Below are 24,346 nucleotides of genomic sequence, written 5' to 3' on the forward strand. Positions count from 1 at the left end.
TCCCCTCTGCTTTGTGCCAATAAATCAGAGCACTCCATGGTTCCTTCAGAGTGCTCAACTCCACCTGGGTGAGACTCCAAAGTGTCTCCCCAGTGCCCCACTAACCATTAGCCTGCCCCTCCCCCCAACCTTCTTAAGTGTCCCTCGGTAACAGATCCAGATGTACCTATTCTTCAGCGGTGGAGTTGTGTTCCACAAATTTATGCACAGGGTTATAGACATCAGGGGAACACTCTTACATTTATGCATGGGTATTTACATTCCAGGATCTATGCGCTATTCTAGAAACCGTGCCTAACTTTAGACGCGGTTTATAGAATATTGCTAAGAACTATTTTTGGACACACCTATTTTTAGGCACCATTTACAGAATCCGGCCCAAAGTGCCTTTCAATTTAAAGAACTGTTAGTTGAAGGAAAAATCAATGAATTTTCTACTGTAAACATTTAATTCATCATACACACCATGATAAAACTACAAAGAATCATACATGAGCAGGACTAAGCAATACACATGTTTTAAAGTCATGTCTATTTTGATTTTCACTGATCTCTTGCCATTAGAAATTCAGTTATTCCAGCTGGATGGACAGCAGGAAAAACAACGTTACCCTTTCTTTGTTCCATGTTAACAAAAGTTGCAACTATCACAATTCTTCCAGTTTTGGGTGTGTGAGAATTCACAGAAACAGAGAATGTGTCAGCAGATAAATCAAGAACTCCCATGCATCTGCTTCGACTAGTAATTACTACTACTACTTATCATTTCTAAAGCACTACTAGACATACGCAGCGCTGTACACTTGAACATGAAGATTAGTACTAGAAATCTAGGGCCAATTATTCTAAAAAGGCTGCATATGTCCCCTATTGGCCATAAAACATAGGTGCCTAAGGGGTAGATATTTAAAGCAATTCAAATGACTAGAAGCCATTTCTGGCTATTTACATCGCTTGTCTGGGGCTAACCGGCATATTCAGTGGCATAAAACCAGACAATGCCGCTGAAAATACCCAATTAGCGCCTAAGCCAAAATCGGCTATTTTGTGGGCATTCCCAGAGTGGAGTCAGCACTTAGGGGCCCTTTTACTAAGCTGCAGTAAAAGGGGGCCATGTTTTTGACATGCACTGAAGCCTCCTTTTACAGCAGCAGGTAAAAGGCCAGGGTTTTTCTTTGAAAAGAAATGGCCATGAGGTAAGTGAACCCACTTAACCACACGGCCATTTCGGTGGGGAGCCCTTACTGCCACCCACTGAAATCGCCCCCATCTTCTCATTAGCCTCCCCCAAGTCCACGGCCAAAGGAATCTCTCTCTCACCCATTCTTCCTTTCAACAGCCCCTCAATCCCCTTGGTGTCAGTAGCAGCCCCCCCCCCCCCCCCCCCCCCCGGTCCTACCTTAGATCCCCTTCTTTTTAATCTTTTCCTGAGCACTTTGGCAACTCTCATCCAAACTTCGAGGATCTCCTTTCATTTCTATGCAGAATTTACTCATTTATCCTACTAACCCTACCTCGCCGTCCATTCAACTTTTACAAGACTGCCTTTCTCTTATCTCAGACTGGCTATATTCTCACAGATTAGTATTAAATAAGGAAAAAGATAGTAGCATGTTGGTTAACGGGTGGTCTTTCTCCCCTTCTGTTCCCCTAATTTTCTTCGGACACACCCTCTCCCCAGTGAAGTCCTTCTGCTATCTTGGCGTCATCTTAGATTCCCAACTTAGTTTATCACAATAGATTTCAGGGTTATGTAAGACAGATTTTTCATACTTTGTCAACTCCATTCAGTCCATAGGTTTTTTTGATCATGACACATTTCACTCTCTGATACTTTCTTTCTTTGTCACTAGGATTGATTACTGTAACATTGCCTATCTCGGCTGCTCCCGCTATTTCACCAGGCATTTGATATGCCCTGAGGTATTAATCGTTTTTCACCTAGTTCCTACAATACTTCTTTCTCTCTTTCTCTTCCTGTACTTTTCCACCCTATCCTTTCTTGGTCTGGCCTTTTACTATATTTTTGCTTGTTCTCCCCCTTCCCTATTCCTGTCTGAACTAATCTCTTTCTTGTGTGAGTGAGTCCCTTCGGGTCTGTTGTAGTTCCTTTCTGTTGTTTTCATGTGGTTTTTAGAAATTGTACACTGCTATGATCTGTGAGTTAGCTAATGGCAGTATAGTAAACTGAAATAAGCTATAAATATAAACTGGTTGTCCGGTGAGGGTGAAGGGGGCAGGAGCAAACCTCCTTGCCTCTGCTCCTTGTGGCAGCTTCCTGAAAATGGCTTCTTCGACCTCCCACAGCAAATTTATGCTGGCGCCAGCAATATTCAGTGTCAGGATCTGTATAGCTAACCTGGCCTACTTAGAACAGCTTCTGAGCTGTCCTAACTTGGCTGGGTTAGCTATGAAGGTTCCAGCACGGAATATTGCCAGCACCAACATAACTGCCAGCTACCCCCACCGCCACCTGTACCGCCACCTGTACCGCCACTGACCTGCCCACTTTCAACATAGACAGCCAGAGATAATATTCAATGGCACTGCCTGGTTTAATGCTGCTGAATATCAGTGGTTGGGCCACTCAAAGCAATTTAAGTAGGCAGAAGCCTTCCAGCCCACTTAAAACACTTTTGAGTATCAGGAGCTATCCACAGGGCAGCTGAAGATTACTAGGGGCACCACCAATTTGATAGCCGGAGCCAGTGAATCCAAATAAGTAAATAAATAAATAAGTGGGGCAGGAGTGGAAAGGGCTCTAGCCCTCTTCCACTAGACACCAGGGGTCTTACTTAGGTAAGTCCCAGGGATCAAGAAGGGTTATGCAGAGGTCTGGAGGGTGTGGGGAGGGGTAGATTTTGGGATGTGGACAAGCTTCCTGTATTTGGATAGTGCTGCTGAAAATCCTTCCAGACTGCTTTGGCACTGTCCACACAGTACCAGGGGACAGCAGACGAGAAGCTCCAAGTTATCCAGAGATATTCAATCCGCTATCCAGATAAATTTAGGGCACCGAAAGGCTGTCCTAAATTTATTCAAATAGTCTCAGTACTGCTTTTATCGGGATAGTGAAGGTGCTCGCTGTTCTATCTGGATAGTCGGCATCCTTCGCAATCCAGAGAGCAGCACTGAATATCCATTTTATCTTTAAATGCCTTGGCCAGCATTAAAAAAAAAATGGATGACTATGGTGATTAACTATTGATCCAAATGTGATTTTCAATTTTAAAATATCGAAGCATTACACAAACAATTAGGGTTACAACTTACTCTTGCACTAATTTTTACCTGTTAAGCAATAAACATTTGAAGCAGACTCTTACCTTCAAGCACAGGATTTGACTGTAAAAGTTGCTCTTTCACTTGATTTACCTCCACTCCTTTCCCACAGACAGCAGCTACATAGGACATAACCAGCTTGCTGGCCTCTGCAAGAGCAAATACATCAAAAAGGTCAGAAAATGCATTTTGAAAATGGTAGCTGCTTAGTCAGGGATGTGCTGCTACATCCACAGTCAGTCAGGATTCCAGAATCTTAACACTGATAGAGCCTATTACACTAAGCTGTGGTAGCATTTTTGCAAGCACTAATGATTAGAACGCACTAAATAGTAGCATTTCACACATGCTAATCATTAGCGCATGCTAAAAATGCTACCGGGGCTTAGTAAAAGACCCCCTCAATGAGCAGAAGACATATTTACATCCACTGACTCTCCAATATATGTGAAAACTTCTCAAACAGATTCACTGTAGATGTCCTGAACACCTTTGGTGGAAGTGGAAAGTTCAAAGTAGGAAAGGACAATGCTCACTTTTCCAGTAGCAAGGAAGACTGAACACCAAACATCAACCTATATTTAGGCATCTAGAGGGAACCTATGTGGTGCCTATTCTACAAAGGAAAGTAGATGTCTACTGTCCTTTACAGAATACTAGCATAACAGGTAAAATATGCGTCTATAATTTAGGCACTTGCGCCAGCCATAGAGCTGGTGTACGTGCTTGTACCTAAATGCTGGAAATACACACATAAGTTTAACCTACAGTATTCTGATGTAACTTCCTGTCAGCAGGACTCAGCAGAGGGAAGGCACTAAGGCCAGCCAGAAACAGTGTGTCTTCACACTGCTCACCCTATTTGGAGACCAGACCTTTGGAAGGGGGAAGAGATGACAGACCAGCGAAGGGGGAGGAAGAGATTCCACATCCAAAGGGGGGGGGGGGGGGGGAATAAGAGATACCACACCCAAGGGGGGAGGGGTGGAAGAGATGCCAAACCCATGAGGGGGGAGGGGAAAGGTAAGAGAGATGCCAGACCTATGGGGGTTGGGAGAGAGTAGTGGGGCAAGAGATACCGAGCTGGGAGGGGACACTAGACCCTGGCAAGAGAACTAGAAAAATAAAAACAGAAAAAAGCAAAGAGGAGACACTGGAACCAAAGCAAATGAAAAAATAAAAAGTTCAGTCAAAAATGTTTTATTCCAAATGTATTAATTGGTATATGTCAGCTTTGGCAAATGTGCATCTCTGATATATTGCATTTCAGTTTCTATTTCTCTAGTACTACTGTCTGACTTCCTGAGGTTTCCAGTACAGTTCTTTTGTCTTCATATCTCTTACTGATGTGTGGTCCCTTGTTTCATATGTATTGAGTGTCGATCTGCCTGTGTTTTGCAGTATCCTGCTGTAATTTCTCTGAGGTATTCTGTTAGCATTTAGTTTCTATGTAGAGATCTATAGCAGTTGGACTTGTTCTGTTTTTTTTTCATCTGGAAGTATATTGGTATTTCAGTGTGCTGTCTTTTTATAGGTAGAGTTATAGATTATTTGAGTCGTGGACACTGGCACTGCTTTATAATGACAGACCTTCTATAAGGGTCTGGAATGTGTTTGGTTTTTGCAGGGTTTGGTTACTGGAACTCTGTTTCTGTTATGTAAAGTGTGTGAAATAAACATTTGGCAGGTTTTTTTTCTTCTGAGACCCTAATGTGGACAGTTGATTGTAGAGGGGCAGGGTGTGAGAAGGGTGCAACAATAAGTGTGGCAAGGGACAGGGTGGGGCATGGGGGTGCAACAACAGAGAAGCAGGGGTGAGTAAGGAGCGGCGCAGGTGTCGGGTTTTTCTTTGTCAAAATGTTGGCAACCCTACAGTACAAGGAACAGTAACTCAAGTGTGCACATCTACTACAGCCTAAGAGCACAGCTTAATTTAATTGCCTTCTATTAAAATGTGTGCACAATTAACTCATGTTACCAGAAAAGCAGCAACTGATGCATTTTATATTCAAGCTATTCAGGAAAAGGAAGACAATGCCAATAAACTGTTTTCAAAGTAGCTCTTCCTCTGTTTTATCATGTGCTACAAGTCAGCTAGCCAAAGGTTTGGTACACATTACGCCATTAGGAGACTAACAAATGTTCTCAGCAACAAGCTTGTGAGCCTGTTCTAACAAATTGCCCATTTCTTGGCCCTGCTGCTTTCCTGTTTTGTCTTCTACATAGCTCTCTCCTTTGTTCAACCTTTCAAGAGCCGTACCAAGTATTGTGTGAGGGGTGCAGCCACACAGGGCACAATGGAAGCGGGGCACTAAAATTGCTCCCCGTCCACTGTCTTCTCTGCTTGGCTGTGGGGCAGTGTGCAGGGCAGGGCACCGGGTGCGTGTCGAATGGAGCATGATTCCAGCTCAGAATAGTCCTGAAATCTTTAACTGCATTTATTATCTCTCTACACATTTTTGAGATAAAAAGGTGTATGTTCTACTATTACATTACCATAGGGATGTGAATTTGTTAAACTGCATTCAGGGGCCCTGATTAATCTGCGTTTAGTGCCAACACGCACTCAATACAGGAAAAATGACCTAACGCAGGATGCACTAACGCATTCTGGACTAGATTCTATATATGGAAAATATACAAAGCAGATCGTTGAGAAACCAAAATGTATTTTATTAGTGTAAACCAATTGAAATATGTATACAATAGCCCGACACAGGCCGTGTTTCGCCCAACTGGGCTGCTTCAGGGGCTACAAAACAAATAATATACAAAATTACATTAAGACTAAAAATATATATAGATAATACATAATATCATAATAATAACATAATAAAAATATTAATTGTGAAAAAAATAATAATAAAATCTCACATTAAAATGTATAACATCAAAATCCCACAGAATTAACAAACAGAAATAAAAATAGGATACATAAATAATCCACAAATTCCATGTGTATTAGTCATAAATTGCTAATATGTTCACAACATGCATATACAAATAAATAGTAAATAAATCATGCATAACAGTCATTCCATCATAATAAAACACTAAAAAGTAGCTTAAAACAAAATAGACATCTATCCTCAATAGTAAACCAAATTAAAACAAGACAATCAAAATTAAAATCAAAAGACACCCACCTACACAATAATCCTTCACTATTGAAGTAGAATGATGATAAAGATGTGAACGACTGTACCAGACTGAAAAAGACAAAAATCAAAAAACTATAACCAGCTATAAAAAAGAAAAATGATAAATATAAAGGCAATTGAAGATAAAAATAAAAATTGAAAAAGAAAAACAAACAAGGAAAAAATTCTCTCTCGAAAAAAACAGCTCATCCGGAGATGCCAAAACCAATAATTATTGACCTATATGAAATTATGTCATATGTAAGTTACAACTTAATGAAAAAGATTTGCAACAAAAAACTGATTACATGTATATGTAACTTACATATGACATAATTTCATATAGGTCAATAATTATTGGTTTTGGCATCTCCGGATGAGCTGTTTTTTTCAAGATAGAATCAAGGTGATCGTCTGTATATGTGTTCATCTTTTCATTTTTTCCTTGTTTCTTTTTCTTTTTCAATTTTTATTTTTATCTTCAATTGCCTTTATATTTATCATTTTTCTTTTTTATAGCTGGTTATAGTTTTTTGATTTTTGTCTTTTTCAGTCTGGTACAGTCGTTCACATCTTTATCATCATTCTACTTCAATAGTGAAGGATTATTGTGTAGGTGGGTGTCTTGATTTTAATTTTGATTTCCTTTCGGTATGTCAATTTTAATATTAAATATTAATTCATAATTCAATTTAAATGTACCATATATTTCATTTTTTATTGAGGATAGATGTCTATTGTTTTGTTTTAAGCTACTTTTTAGTGTTTTATTATGATGAAATGACGGTTATGCATGATTTATTTACTATTTATTTGTATATGCATGTTGTGAACATATTAGCAATTTATGACTAATACACAATGAATTTGTGGATTATTTATTTATCCTATTTTTATTTGTTTGTTAATTCTGTGGGATTTTGATGTTATACATTTTAATGTGAGATTTATTATTATTTTTCCACAATTAGTATTTTTATTATATTATTATGATATTTATTATCTATATATATATTTTTAGTCTTAATGTAATTTTGTATATTATTTGTTTTGTAGCCCCCTGAAGCAGCCCAGTTGGGCGAAACACGGCCTGTGTCGGGCTATTGTATACATATTTCAATTGGTTTACACTAATAAAATACATTTTGGTTTCTCAACGATCTGCTTTGTATATTTTCCATCTTGGAGTTTGCAGATCGTCTGCCCTTGTGCTTTCTTGGACCCTAGATTCTATATATGGCACCAAAAAAACGCTATTCTGTAAACCGCACTTAAAACTAGAGACAGAAGAACGTGCCAAAATTTACTTTTTGCTTTTTCATTTATTAAGGTATTTGATTTACTTTTAGCAGTTCAAACATTTAGACTTTGAAGCGATGCTTATATTATTTTTACTGAACAGTCACCTTACTCTCAATTTAAGAAAAATGTGAAAACCCATCTTTTTTTAAGAGATTTGTTTAGAATTAGTTCGATCTCAGATATTTGGGTTTGTATTATTCTTCCCAAGATATAGCCTTAGAAACAGAGAAACATGACGGCAGATAAAGACCATATGACCCACCCAGTCTGCCCATCCTCTGTAACCCCTAACTCTTCCTTTTCCTAAGCGATCCCACATGCTTATCCCATGCCTTTTTAAATTCTGGAACAGTCCTCGACTGCACAACCTCCACCAGGAGGCCATTCCATGCCTCCACCACCCTTTCTGTGAAACAGTACTTCCTTAGATTACTCCTAAGCCTATTCCCTCTTAACTTTGTCATATGCTCCCTCATTCCAGAACTCTCCTTCAGTTGAAAAAGGCTCTCTTCCTGTACATAAATGCCCATGAGATATTTAAACGTTTCTATCATGTCTCCTCTCTCTCTCCTCTCTTCCAACATATACATGTTGAGGTTCATAAGCCTATCCCTATAATTTTTGCGTTCAAGACCGCTTACTAATTTTGTAGCCGTCCTCTGGACCGACTCCATCCTGTTTCTTTCCCTAGGTGTGGTCTCCAGAACTGTACGCGGTACTCCAAATGGGGCCTAACCAGGGGCGTAGCCAGCCTTCCGTGGGTGAGGGGTCCAGAGCCCGGGGGGAGGGGGCACATTTTAGCCCTCCCCCGGCACCGCCCCCCCCCACAGCCAAAATTGCCGCCCCCCCTCCCACCGCGACCCCGCCGCCGCTGCAGCCTACCTTTACTTTTGCTGGCAGGGGATCCCACTCCCCGCCAGCCGACGTCTTCTTCTTAGTCGCTTCCCGCTCTTCAATTTGTTTACTGACGTCCTGCACGTTGTACGTGCAGGACGTCAGACTCAGAGAACAGAACTGTTCGCTGAGTCTGACGTCCTGCACGTACAATTACGTGCAGGACGTCAGCAAACAAATTGAAGAGCAGGAAGGACTGAGAAGACGTCGGCTGGCGGGGAGTGGGATCCCCCGCCAGCAAAAGTAAAGGTAGGCGGCGGCGGGGGTGGGTTCGCCGGGAGGGGGGTCCTGGGGTGAATCTGCGGGGGCCCCGGCCCCCTCAGGCCCCACGTAGCTACGCCACTGGGCCTAACTAGAGACTTATACAATGGCACTATCACCTCCTTTTTCCTGCTGGTCATGCCTCTCTTTATGCATCCAAGCATCCTTCTGGCTTTGACCGTCACTTTTTCTACCTGTTTGGAAGCTTTAAGGTCATCAGACACAATCACACCCAAGTCCCGCTCTTCCTTCATACACTGGAGCACTTCACCCCCTATACTGTACTGTTCCCTAGAATTCTTGCGACCCAAGTGCATGACCCTGCATTTTTGGGATTAAAACTTAGCTGCCAAATATCGGTCCATTCTTCCAGTTTCGCTAGGTCCTTCCTCATGTCATTCACGCCCTCCAGGGTGTCCACCCTGTTGCAGAGTTTGGTATCATCTGCAAAGAGACAAACCTTACCAGACAGCTCTTCCGCAATATTGATCACAAAGACTTTAAAAAAAGCCAGGCCTAGGACCGATCCCTGCGGTACTCCACTGACGATATCCTTTTCTTCAGAGCAAGCTCCATTTACCACTACCCTCTGTCTCCTTCCATTCAACCAATTTTTAACCCAATCAGTCACTCTAGGTCCCAAACCGAGGGCACTCAATTTATTTATCAGTCGCCTGTGCAGAACCGTGTCAAAGGCTTTGTTGAAATCCAAGTATACCACATCAAGCACCCTCCCACATCCAACTGTTTGGTCACCCAGTCAAAGAAGACAGTCGGTATTCATATCCTTCCTCTCGCCATCATGTCCAGCATTTTTCCTCTCCCCCTCCATACATGTCCAGCATTTCTCCTCTCTCCTCCCCTCCATCCATGTTCATCTCACTTCTCTCTTCCCTCCCCTCCATCCATGTCCAGCATTTCTCCTCTCTCCCCTAAATCCATGTGCATCTCCTCCTCTGTCTTCCCTCCCCTCCATCCATGTCCAGTATTTCTCCTCTCTCCTTCCCCCTCCAACCATGTGCATATCTTTCCTTCCCTCCAACATTTCTCCTCTCTTCCCTGCCCTCCACTCCATCCATGTCCAGCATTTCTCCTCTCTCTCCTCCATCCATGTGTATCTCCTTCCTGTCTTCCCTCCACTCCATTCATGTCCAGCATATCTCCTCCCCTTCCCTCCATTCATCCATGTCCAGAAACTCTGCTCTCTCCCCTGCCCTCTCTTCCCATCCATGTCCAGATTCTCCTCTGCCCTCCAATCTGTGTCCAGCGATTCTCATCTCTCCCCTGCCCTCCATGTCCAGCGATTCTCCTCTGCCCTCCCCTCCCATCTATGTCCAACGATTTCTCCTCTTCTCTCCCCTGCCCTTCCCTTCCATCCATGTCCAGCAATTCTCCTCTCTCCCCTGCCCCCCCATGTCCAGCAATTCTTCACTGCCCTCCCCTCCCTGTCCAGCGATTCTCCTCTGCCCTCCCCTCCATGTCCAGCGATTCTCCTTTGCCCCCTATCCTCCCCTCCATGTCCAGTAACTCGCCCCAGGCCTCCACCAGCCCCCCCTTTTAAGCCCCCGTCGAGTTCCAGCACCCAAGCCCCACCTGCCCGCCCTTAGCTTCCTGAGAGCCCCCCCCCCCCCCGCGACGCGTTTAAATCTTTTATTATTTCTTTTTATGTGAAGTCGCAGCACCGGCATTAGTGAGGACCAGGCTCGCCTCCTCCTGCCTTCCCTTCGTTCCCTCTCAGTGTCCCGCCTTCCTGTGACGTAGTTTCCTGTTTCCGTGAGGGCGGGACACTGAGAGGGAACGAAGGGAAGGCAGGAGGAGGCGAGCCTGGTCCTCTCACTAACGCCAGCGCTGCGACTTCATGTAAAAAAAATAAAAGATTTAAATGCGTCGCGGGGGGGTTGTCAGGAAGCTAAGGGTGGGCAGGTGGGGCTGGGGCGCTGGAACTCGACAGGGGTTTAAAAGGGGTGTTGCGGGTGGCAGGAACGGAAAGCAGGGCTGGGGAGCTAAGGGCGGGTAGGTGAGCATAGGAAAAAAAGTGCCGGTACGCTGTACCGGCACAAAAAAAGCACTGGCACTACTAGATGTACACATTATATGCAGGTACTTTGTACCTAGAGGGCTCACAAGCTATGTTTTTGTACCTGGGGAAATGGAGAGTTAAGTGACTTGCCCAAGGTCACAAGCAGCTACAGTGGGAATCAAACCCAGGTTGCCAGAATTAAAGCCTCCTGCACTAGCCATTAGGCCACTCCTCCATGGCTGTTAAGCAGCTGTAAAAGCTGTCATGGTACTTTTTCCTCATACACGTGTATTCCCTTTGTGAAATGGGGAACACACCTGTAGATTTTAGACCTTTCTAAGTCCTGCCCAAACCTTGCCCCCTTGAAATCTCTACACAGTGTGGATTTCTACAAGTTAACTGCGGTTTTCTGTAATCTGGTTGTACATGGATTATGTGTTATACACATATAGAGGGGCATTTTCAATATGATGTTCAACTCCAATTGTAGATGATTTGCTGAAAACGTCTAAAATTCTCATCCTGAACACAGCAATTTTCAAACTGGAAAAATGTCTATTTTTTGTTTTGAAAATCACTGTTTTCCAGATGTTTTTGTGCTCTTTAGGTACCATTAAAAAAATAGTCCTAGAGAAAAACACACAAAAACAAGCCATAGGCAAGGCTGTGTGGCATCGTTCCTAGTAAACTGGCTATACAGACACCTCAGCAGAGCAGAAGGACAGCCTAGTGGTCAGTGCAGTGGACTTCACATAAAGGAACCCAGATACAAATCCCACCTTGACACCCTTATTTTGTATTGTAAGCCCTCCAGGAACACCTACAAACCTACTGTACCTAACTGTACCACTACAAAAGTCGTCATGTTTGTAGGTGTCTCCTATCTATAGGTACAGTTGGTATTTTGTGGGTTTTGGAAGGATTACAATTTCCACCACAAGTGTACTACTTAAGTGGGATATGGACCTGGGTCCCTTTCTCTACAGTCCACTGTACTGACCACTAGATTATGCCTAGGACCAGCTTGTTGCTCTAACAGGAATGGCTATCATACCTGAAGCTGTCACAGAGCCTGGTATGTACTATCACTGTCACATCTCTGAGGGGTGGGAGGGGGTCAGTGACCACTGGGGGATTAAGGGGGGGTCATGTCTTAATCCTTCCAGTGGTCAGGTAGTCGGTTGGGGCACCTTTTTGTGACTTATTTGTGATTAAAAAGGTCCAGACAAACGCATCCAATTTTTGCCCTAGATGTTTTTATCTTGTTCCATTATCCCTGAAAAATGTCCAAATTCCAGGCCCGCCCAAAACACCCCCCTTGCGATTTAGATAAACTGTGGAGACAACCATCTCAAATCTGAATGTCAAAAATTGCAACTTGGATGTTTTCCCGTCAAAAACGTCCATCTGCCACTTCGTGCTGCTTTTGAGACGTTTTTCTGTTTTGAAAATGAGCGCCACAAATGTCAATATTTCCACATGGAAATCAGGAACAGGACTTCTAAAACAACCCCCTAAGTCTATTAGTGAGGGTTAAAAAGTCCTAATGTTCATTAATAAATGTTTGCTAGCATGAATGCCTAAAACAAACCAACAAAGATAAAAAAATAAGGGAAAAGGACCAACCCAGCTAAAAAAACTGTTTGTCCTATGCACAACCCTACTAGTCATATTCCTGGCAGAAGTCTACAGTCTGCTACTGAGACAGACATGGAGAAGCCACTGTTTGCCGCGGGATTTGTAGCATGGAACGTTGCTACTATTTGGGTATCTACGAAGTACTTGTGACCTGGATTGGCCACTGTTGGAAACAGGATACTGGGCTAGATGGACCATTGGTCTGACCCAGAATGGCTATTCTTATATTCTTATGTTCTAACACCCTCTTTCTAGCTGCTCATGTGTGTCAGTGAATGAGATTTTTCAGACACACTATTCACAGGTATCCTTGTTTTATTATTTTATAATGATGGGAGAGGTAAAGGAGGTGGTGCTTCCAAATGTAAACACCATTTCCTCAGGGATGAAATATAGACCAGATCTAAAAAAAGGAACCAGAATGAATCTGATTGACAACTTAAGTAATCAAAAATACGTTTCTGGTACTGCAAGTTTTAAAACTAGTTTGACACCAATTTTTAACTCCTTGAAGAACAAAGAACATAAGAATAACCATACTGGGCCAGATCAATGGTCCATCTAGCTCAGTATCCTGCTTCCAGAAGTGGCCAATTCAGGTCACAAGTACTTTGCAGAAACCCAATTAGTTTAGTTCAATGTGGACTGTACCCGGTAGTATAGAATTCTTTTGCCTTCTTAGTTATAAATAATACAGACTGTACTGTTTTTTTAATGACTGTAAACCGTCTTGTGATATTTGTTTGGCATATGTTGTGGAAAAACCCCATAGTATAGGTTTGTGTCACTGATGTAACTCATAAGCAAATAATTAAACCCTAAAATATAAAAGCCTGTTATGTGGCTCAAACTGAAGCTGGCACAGCCTAACAATATCTGGAAAAGCTTTCTGACAGGATGTACATGCATATAATTATAAACAGATTAAAATTCAAAGCATCTGGAAGCAATATCAGATCAGAACAATGGTGACCTCGAATCTAGTCCATCAAATCCATTACCCCACTGTAAAATGGCACTAAAACAACTTGAGAAGCAAGGTTCTTCTGAGCTTACTTCTACTAAAGAAGTCATTATTGCTAATTGCATTTACTACTACTACTTCCAGGAGCAGTGAAATTTAGTGCTCTGTAAGAATGCCAAACCTGGGGCACTGAAAATGATTATTTTCCACTCATTCATACAACAGGCACAGCTTCAAAAATACTTTGTATGTGCCTCAAATCCTGCTATAAGCAAGAGGAGAAACCTGAGGAGTGGCAAAACGCTTGGCAGTTAAGGCTTAGCATAAAAGACACTGAGATTCCTGCATTCGGGTTGTGGAAATCTCAGGGAGCAGCAGATGAGTGTGAGAGAGAAACTGAGGCGTACAAACCAGGGGAGAGGTCTAGTACTGATGGTTATTTGATTGACTCAAGGTAGCAAAAGGGTGTGAAAAGGCAGAGGCCAGAACCAGACGCACACCAAGTCCCAATGGGTTTTCTGGATATCCACAATGAATATGCAGGAGATAGATTTGCATACCAAGGAGGAAGTACACGCCAATCTATCCATGCATATTCATGGTGGATATCCTGAAAATCTGATGGGGCTTGGTGTGCCCTGAGGACTAGGTTGAGAAGCCTTTGTCTGCCAGCAAAAGAAGTGATAATGTGATTCTGTGGAGTATACTGTCTTTAGTTCTGGAGGTCATACCTTCAAAAATATAGAGAGGCTAGAATTAGCCTGGAGTAAAACAATCAAAATGGTTGTAAAGCGTATAAATCCCCAGCCTTGACTGACCTCTAGAATCCACTATCTACGTTCCTGTGCCCGATCTGCTGAACGCCTTTGGCTGAAATTCCAACACCGTGCTGACTTAATACATTTCAATTTCTTGCTGACATCCTTCCAGTTTGCTCTTTCACTTGCCAAACAGGAGTACTACATCCACTTGACAAACTCTTTTGGCTCAAACCCTCAACGACTCTTTGCCATACTGAACTCTCTCCTCAAAGTGCCTTCACCTTCAACCCCCTTTCACTTTTTCCCCAGACTCTGGCTGAGTACTTTCATGATAAGATTCATAAGATTAACCTTGAGTTCTCAACCAAGTCACCTCCACCTCTCATTCCTCCATTCAGTCAAACCTCCTTCAACCCCTGCCTCCTTTTCTTCCTTTTCTGAAATTACTGAAGATGAAACTGCACATTTTCTTTCCTCCTCCAAACTAACTACCTGTTCCTCTGATCCTATTCCCACCCATCTACTCAGCATTATCTCTCCTACTGTCATCCCTTCTATCTGTCATATCCTCAATCTTTCACTTTCCACTGCAACTGTTCCTGATGCCTTCAAACATGCTGTAGTTACACCACTCCTCAAATAACCTTCATTGGACCCTATCTGTCCTTCCAATTATCGCCCCATGTCCCTCCTCCCTTTCCTATCCAAGATACTTGAACATGATATTCACTGCCGTTGTCTTGACTTCCTTTCATCTCAAGCTATTCTTGATCCACTTCAATCTGGCTTTCACCCTCCTTATTCAACTGAAACAGCCCTTGCTAAAGTCTCCAATGACCTCTTCCTGGTTAGATCCAAAGATCTCTATTCTATCCTCATCCTTCTCAATTTGTCTGCTGCTTTTGGCACTGTTGATCACCGCCTAGTCCTTGATATGCTGTCCTCACTTGGATTTCAGGGCTCTGTTCTTTCCTGGTTTTCTTCTTATCTCCCCCATCACACTTTTAGTGTATGGTCTGGTGGATCCTCCTCCACTTCTATCCCAATATCAGTTGGTGTACCTCAGGGCTCTGTCTTGGGACCTCTTTTTTCTCCATCTATACTTCTTCTCTTGGTGCTCTGATCTCATCCCATGGTTTTCAGTATCACCTTTATGATGACTCTCAGATCTACCTCTCCAAACCAGAAATTTCAGCTACCTGGATGTCTCACCGCCATATGAAACTAAACATGACCACGACTGAACTTCTTACCTTTTCCCCTAAACCTGCATCTCCCCTCATTCCTGTGGCTGACACTCTCCTCCTCCCTGTCTCATCAGCTTATAACCTTGGGGTCATCTTTGACTCCTCTCTCTCTCTCTCTCTCTGCACATATCCAACAGACTGCTAAAACCTGTCATTTCTTTCTCTATAATATCACCAAAATTCAATTTCCTTTCTGAACACACTACCAAAACCCTTATCCACACTATTATCACCTCTCACTTAGACTACTGCAACTTGCTTCTCAAAGGTCTCCCACTAAGCCATCTCTCTCCCTTCAATCTGTTCAAAATTCTACTGAATGACACTGAATGACATATTATAAAATATAATTATATTTTATTATATATTATATTATATTTATATTATAAAATCACTAGCACAGCTTTGTAAAAGGCCCCGCGTATGCCTTGTAGCGCTATAGAAATGCTAAATAGTAGTAGTAGTAGTAGCCCCTTAGTATTTTAGGAAAACATTAAACTTTTTTATTTGAGTGACCTTTGTAAAAGGGGAAAGGGGAAATGGGACTTGATATACTGCCTTTCTGAGGTTTTTGCAACTACATTCAAAGTGGTTTGCTTATTTTGTACCAGAGGCAATGGAGGGTTAGGTGACTTGCCCAGAGTCACAGGGAGCTGCAGTGGGAATTGAGCTCAGTTCCCCAGGATCAAGGTCCACTGCACTAACCACTAGGCTACTCCTTCACTCCCAGACCCCCAAATAACTCATTGCTGGATTTCTAGTTAACTACACAGATTACTGCTAAATACCCAGTTCAGCTTCCCTCTAAATGTTTGGCTTATGAATTTAAGCCAGCCATTATAGCTTGTCTATATAAAGGCTGAAAAGCTCTTCTTCTACATTTTTATTATATTTTGACAAATGTTGATGGCATGTTGAATGAAAAAGACTCCTCATCTAAGTAAAGTGTTTCCATGGCTCTTTCCAAGTTCTATTAGTTTACAACTTCAAAATCTGTACCTTGGTCCACAAGATTATCTATGGTGAAGCCCCAGGATACATGGTCGACCTGATTGACATTCCAGACAGAAACAGAACTAGAGCATCAAGCACCTACCTAAATCTCCACTACCCGAGCTGCAAAGGTCACAGATACAAATTAACCTATGCATCTAACTTCTCCTACATAAGCACACAATTATGGAATATACTCCCAAAGACTGTGAAATCAATTTACGACCACCTAGACTTCAGGAGATCATTAAAAACCTACCTATTCAGAAAAGCATTCCCCACCAATCTAACCTAGATGCCTCCAATCTGCAACACAACAAACCACAAGCTGTACTGGACACTACATATTACTTCCTATCCTTGATCCCTAGGCACCTGAATATACTAGTTTTACCCGACCCTAACATCAAATTGTATTTGTTTCTATACTGGTCTAGGCGATCACCTTGACCGGTAAGATGTAAGCCACATTGAGCCTGCAAATAGGTGGGAAAATGTGGGATACAAATGCGACAAATAAATAAATAAATATTCCACAAGTGTCACTATGCTCATATTTATTTATTTATTGGGATTTATTAACCGCCTTTATAAAGAGATTCACCCCAAGCAGTGTACAGCAGATACAATCTCTCTATATAAAACGCACCTCCAACATTCTAATGAAGCCTCACTTTCCCAACGTTCTAAAGTGATGCGGCAGAGACCACTTTTTGAACATCAGTGTTTGCGCCGCCCACGCGCTGCTGATTGGCTGTGCCTCAGGTGATGCACACAAAGTACGGTTCCACCTCCCAAACACTCACATGGACTTAGAAACCACCAAGCCTTTGAATGGGACCGGTGCTGCAGAGGAGCAGGAGTGGGACAGCGAAGAAAATGCAGCGGCGTTCAGGAAAAAAAAAAAAAACACACACGAGTCCCGCCCCTTCCTGAGGAGGGGGTAGCTACCAGCACAGGGACCAACCGCGAGGAAAGCGCGGACGAAGAACGCCACTAAACAACCACTACATCACGGACCTTACTCTGCAAGCTGTTCATGCGGTGAGTCTCTAAGCCGGCGTTCAGTGCCTACAACAGAGACTTCCAAACACATGCGCCCTCAGCCCCGCCCCCCCTACAGAACACCACCCACATTCCACACTAAAACCAAACCAACCCCCCCCCAAAAAAAAAAAACCCACCCAAACGGAAACCTCCGGCGCCCAACCCCCCCTAAAAAAAAACGGATCACAGCCCACCTGAGTGCCCAGCTGAAATCAGTGCCTACAAGGAGACCTCCAGACACATGCGCCCTCAGCCCCATCCCCCCCCTACAGAACACCACCCACATTCCACACTCGAAAAAAACCCATATCTACTCCTACTGCCTGCCTGCAATGGATCCCTCTGGTTTCAACAAAAATACAAGTGCCTACAAATACCACATCAGAGTGCCCTGCTGAATTAAGATTACTGTATCACACTCACACGCAGAGAATCACCCCCTACCAGCCACAAAAAAACCCCACATCTAATATGGACAATCAGCATCACTCACTAACACACATACATACAACCAAACTGCCCACCACCCAAAATGCCACACACTGCCATGGACAGACAACATCTTGCTTTCACACTCATACACACACACTCCCTCCCCCAACCCCCTTAATACAAAAACTGAAACAGTAAAAACCTACATCTCTCTCTTACAAACACCCACAGACTCCCATAATCCCCCCCCCCAAAAAAACACAAACACTCATACAGAACAACCCTACCCCACAAACACCCCCCTACAAACACCCCCCCACAAAATGGCACACACACCCACAGACACCCACAACCCCCTCAAAACCACAAACACTCATACAGAACGCTACCCTACCCCACAAACACCCCTCCCCCCAAAAAAAAATAGCATACACACATAGACCCCCACAACCCCCCCCTCAAACCACAAACACTCATACAGACTTTACAACTTAAAAAAAAAAAACTCTTTTCCTTTTTTAAAAAAAATATATCCCTTAATATCAAACAGAAAAAGAAAACAAAAAAAAAAAAAACACATGCTAGCGCCCGTTTCATTTGTTTTGGAAACGGGCCTTTTTTACTAGTTTAACATAAAATTAACAATTTTGTTAACAGCATAACAATAGTAGAATAACCAAGAATAAACATAAATACAATAAATGAGATAAACTTGAAAACAGTACATTGAAACCTAATAAGAAAACTACCATGTAACAGTATCAAAAATATACACATTTAACAGCACTGGAAATCAAATACCAGAGATATAATACAACGTTAGCATTATACTAATGATACACCTAATAAGCATGCATTAGAACATTCAACTAACACAGATATGATGCTAAAGATTTTCTACAATACGGCTTACCATATAGCTGAGGGATCAAGAGCAGACATATGATGGAAACAAGATGCATAGTACAGTCAGTTGGGATAATTTGGTGGTTAGTTAAAATCAAGGCAAGTTCTTTCTATAGTTAAGCAACAGATAAGGAACTGATCTAAGTTACAGTATGTGTAGCAAGCTAGTCCAGATGTAGAATGGGTGTATAGTCAGTAACCCTACATATTAAAGCCTTGGGACAGTAGCCAGGCTTTCACCTGCTCCCTTAAGTATTAGCCCTCTCCTCAAGTCATTTCATTGGCTCCCTATCCATTTCCATATATAGTTCAAACTCCTCTTATTGGCTTCCAAGTGCATTCACTCTGCAGCTCCTCAGTACCTCTCCACTCTTATTTCTCCCTATACTTCTCTCCGAGAACTCCATTCATTAGGTAAATCTCTCTTATCCGAACCCTTCTTCACTGCCAACTCCAGACTCCACTCCTATTATCTTGCTGCATCATATGCATGGAATAGAATTCCCGAGCCAGTACATCAAGTTCTATCTCTGGCCATCTTCAAATCTAGGCTAAAAGCCCACACTTTTGAGGCTGCTTTAAACTACTAACCCCTATTCACTTGTTCAGTACCCAAGTCTGTTTATCATTCCCACCTTAAGTAATTCCCTTACCCATATTTGTCCTATTTGTCTCTTCTGATTAGATTGTAAGCTCTGTTGAGCAGGGACTGCCTCTTACATGTTCGAGTGTATAACTCTGTATACGTCTACTGGCACTATAGAAATGATAAATAGTAGTAGTAGTAAGGATCTATGTATATGTTAGAGGAGAGAGGAGGGAGGAGCATATGACAGAGATACTTAAATATAAAAAGGTATTAATAATGCACAAGATGTAAGCCTTTGAGTATGAAAAGGTGGTTGTAGAACGGGGGTCATTTTTATATTTTTTATACACCATCTACAAGCTCAAAAGCTATTGGAAAGGTGTATATTCACATACAGTAGGTATTTTTCTGTTCCTGGAGGACTCATAATGTGAGTTTCCACATGAGGCAATGGAAAGTTAAGTGGCTTGCCTAAGGACACAAGGAATTGCAGTGGGATTTCAACTGTGTTTCCCTGGTTCTCTGTCTGCTGCTCTAACCATTAGGCTACTCCTCCACTCCACTGATGTGATGCCTCAAGGGTATAGACTTGGAAACAATATCAAGAAATATGTTTTCACACAACAGGTGGTGCATGCATGCAGTGCTCTCACAGACTGGGTGATGGAAGCTAAAATGATAAACTTCAAAGGGTTAAGGGATAAACAAAGACAATCTTTATTTGGTAAAACTAAGTGAAGATAGCGGAAACATGACTTAATGACACACAGGCCAGTAGTCAAGGGGTAAAATGCATGGCCCCTAACAGCCTATGCATCCAAGAACACACTGTGGTAATCTGCATGGAGTGACCACAGATAAAATTCAAATTTCAATGAATAGGAAAGGGCTGGATGTTTTGGCCTTATGGAAGCTTGACCCCCAACGGTAGTACCACAAGACTAGTGATAGGGGTCACAGGCAACATTTTGAACGCAGAACTGACAGGAGCTAGAGAAACTGTCTATCATTCCTGCCTCAGACCTCCTAGACTACTAGGGATAACGAGGTAGGCCTTGAGAGAGGTTACAGACTAGATGGGGAGTGTTTAGTTGGGGGTTCATGATGGGACCAAAGGGGCAGTAGATTGGGGTGAGCATTTGGGATGTGTTTTTGTAGGGTGGGGGTTCTAGGGATTGTGGGTATCTTTGGAGGGGAGGGGATCACTGATCCCCTTTAAGACACGCTTCCCGGGAGCAGTTTGCAAGGCTGATCGCAAGTTGTATTGCTCTTTTACACCGGAGTCACTAGCCTGCGGTACCGAATTACCACAGGATAGCAACTTCCATGGCAAAGTAAGCTATGGTAAAATTTGAGATATTACCATGGCTTAGTAACTTCTCCCCAGTCAAGAAATATATTAGGTTAGTCCTTGGTTTGTGTACATACTGCCAATTAATACGTCAGTTTCTGATGTGTATCTGGTAACATTTGTGTCTGTCTCTGGGAAAAGGTGATAAAGTAGTGGATCTAAAATACTGAGAATGGGTCCATAAGCAGTCTGAAAAAGTTACATATTTTTTTCACATAAAAGGATGGGGTCTGGACTGTTGTGCTATAAATTGTTTGCTCTAACAGAATTCATTAAAACCTCGCTTTTTTCGTTGTTGTTGTTGTTTCTGATGATTATAGTCACCTTTTCCCAGAGATGGTCACATTTCTGCAGTGAGGAAACAAAATGTTGCAACCATTTCATTTTAGCAACACAGAACTCAGGATATTAGCGGCCAGCTTCCAAAAGAAACTTTGAATAACATTTTGAAATACATGGCAAGAGGCATGCCATAAAAACCAACAGTGAAATGCAATGAATTAAATCATTTTTTATGTGGCAAAGAAAGAAAAAAATATCAAGATTTTTGGCTGCTCCCTTTAAACTGGGGCATGGAAAGCTGGACTGAGATTATGAAATCTATGAAATCTTTTCAAACACACCAGTGAATGGTCTTTTAAATAATAACCTTTAGTCACAAAGGGGTCCTTTTACAAAGCTATATCAGCACTAACACGTGTTTATCGCAGGTTTAAAACACGACCAGTGGCACACTCAGGTACACCATGGTAGTTTTGGGATTGGTGTGCGCTACCCACGCGCTTAAAAGTAGTTTGTTTGTTTTTTAGCTCTGGGGGCGGAGAATAGACATGTTCGCCATGTGTCAACTGATTAGTAAGTGGTTAGCGCTGGGGCCCTTACTGCCACCTATTTTGTAGGTGGTAAAGGTGTACACGCTAATGGCCGCAGGCTAATGGGGAAATTAGTGTGCGGCTGTTAATAGGAAAAAATGGAAAATAAGGCCATTTTACCACCACACTAAAAGTGGCCTCAGCACGCAGGAAAGACCCATGGTGGGGATACCGCTGGTCTCTTTTTAGCATGGATTGGTAAACGGGCCCCAAAGAGAGGGTTAGTATTGTCTATGACTCCCTTTTGGATCAGATCACAACAATAACTCATACAGAGGACTTAGGTAGTTAAGGTACGCTCCAGCCATAATGCATGCTATTTGCCACTTAATGCATATTAAATGGTAATTCAGTATAAATAATAGGGACCTCAGCAGTGGAACTTAATGGAACATACTCATACTATCAAAATTTATCAACCAATTCCTTCATTGGTCCCTTAGGCAAATCAATCTCAGTCTTAAGTATAAACTTCTTGTTCATATAAAGTTTTCAAAATGTTAAATCACTTCTCTGAAAGTTGTCGGCATGGGGGAATAATACTCCAACATGAATCATGTTCTGCTCAATGCTTTATCAAGAGTAAAGTGGTGTGGTAGCCGAGTTAGTCCACTTTTAAAGGTAATGAACAGAAATAAATCAAAACATAGAAAAGAAAAGAAAACGATATCTTTATTATTGGACTAACAACACATTTTTGATAAGCTTTCGAAGATAAGCCTTCCGATCTGAAATAGCTGGTCATCTGGCTAGCCATTAAGCGCTAATAACATAGTAACATGACATAGTAGATGACGGCAGAAAAAGACCTGCATGTACATAAGTACATAAGTACATAAGTAGTGCCATACTGGGAAAGACCAAAGGTCCATCTAGCCCAGCATCCTGTCACCGACAGTGGCCAATCCAGGTCAAGGGCACCTGGCACGCTCCCCAAACGTAAAAACATTCCAGACAAGTTATACCTAAAAATGAGGAATTTTTCCAGTCCATTTAATAGCGGTCTATGGACTTGTCCTTTAGGAATCTATCTAACCCCTTTTTAAACTCCGTCAAGCTAACCGCCCGTACCACGTTCTCCGGCAATGAATTCCAGAGTCTAATTACACGTTGGGTGAAGAAAAATTTTCTCCGATTCGTTTTAAATTTACCACACTGTAGCTTCAACTCATGCCCTCTAGTCCTAGTATTTTTGGATAGCGTGAACAGTCGCTTCACATTCACCCGATCCATTCCACTCATTATTTTATACACTTCTATCATATCTCCCCTCAGCCGTCTCTTCTCCAAGCTGAAAAGCCCTAGCCTTCTCAGCCTCTCTTCATAGGAAAGTCGTCCCATCCCCACTATCATTTTCGTCGCCCTTCGCTGTACCTTTTCCAATTCTACTATATCTTTTTTGAGATACGGAGACCAGTACTGAACACAATACTCCAGGTGCGGTCGCACCATGGAGCGATACAACGGCATTATAACATCCGCACACCTGGACTCCATACCCTTCTTAATAACACCCAACATTCTATTCGCTTTCCTAGCCGCAGCAGCACACTGAGCAGAAGGTTTCAGCGTATCATCGACGACGACACCCAGATCCCTTTCTTGATCCGTAACTCCTAACGCGGAACCTTGCAAGACGTAGCTATAATTCGGGTTCCTCTTACCCACATGCATCACTTTGCACTTGTCAACATTGAACTTCATCTGCCACTTGCACGCCCATTCTCCCAGTCTCGCAAGGTCCTCCTGTAATCGTTCACATTCCTCCTGCGACTTGACGACCCTGAATAATTTTGTGTCATCGGCGAATTTAATTACCTCACTAGTTATTCCCATCTCTAGGTCATTTATAAATACATTAAAAAGCAACGGACCCAGCACAGACCCCTGCGGGACCCCACTAACTACCCTCCTCCACTGAGAATACTGGCCACGCAATCCTACTCTCTGCTTCCTATCTTTCAACCAGTTCTTAATCCATAATAATACCCTACCTCCGATTCCATGACTCTGCAATTTCTTCAGGAGTCTTTCGTGCGGCACTTTGTCAAACGCCTTCTGAAAATCCAGATATACAATATCAACCGGCTCCCCATTGTCCACATGTTTGCTTACCCCCTCAAAAAAATGCATTAGATTGGTGAGGCAAGACTTCCCTTCACTAAATCCGTGCTGACTTTGTCTCATCAGTCCATGTTTTTGTATATGCTCTGCAATTTTATTCTTAATAATAGCCTCCACCATCTTGCCCGGCACCGACGTCAGACTCACCGGTCTATAATTTCCCGGATCTCCTCTGGAACCTTTCTTAAAAATCGGAGTAACATTGGCTACCCTCCAGTCTTCCGGTATTACACTCGATTTTAGGGACAGATTGCATATTTCTAACAGTAGCTCCGCAAGTTCATTTTTTAGTTCTATTAATACTCTGGGATGAATACCATCAGGTCCCGGTGATTTACTACTCTTCAGCTTGCTGAACTGACCCATTACATCCTCCAAGGTTACAGAGAATTTGTTTAGTTTCTCCGACTCCCCCGCTTCAAATATTCTTTCCGGCACCGGTGTCCCCCCCAAATCCTCCTCGGTGAAGACCGAAGCAAAGAATTCATTTAATTTCTCCGCTACGGCTTTGTCCTCCTTGATC

General features: G+C 42.5%; 1 protein-coding gene across 11 annotated transcripts in view; it reads right to left on the bottom strand.

Annotated features, from left to right (window-relative positions):
• MYO1B (myosin IB) overlaps window positions 1-24,346 on the bottom strand; it is a 429,756-nt gene that overhangs the window by 197,520 nt on the left and 207,890 nt on the right. For all 11 annotated transcript variants that reach the window (XM_030208964.1, XM_030208970.1, XM_030208968.1 and 8 more), the window contains one exon: window positions 3,327-3,431. In XM_030208964.1, coding sequence (XP_030064824.1) covers window positions 3,327-3,431 — 105 coding nt within the window. The remainder of the gene's footprint in view (window positions 1-3,326; window positions 3,432-24,346) is intronic.

Source organism: Microcaecilia unicolor, chromosome 7 (assembly GCF_901765095.1).
Source record: "Microcaecilia unicolor chromosome 7, aMicUni1.1, whole genome shotgun sequence".
Taxonomy (NCBI): domain Eukaryota; kingdom Metazoa; phylum Chordata; class Amphibia; order Gymnophiona; family Siphonopidae; genus Microcaecilia; species Microcaecilia unicolor.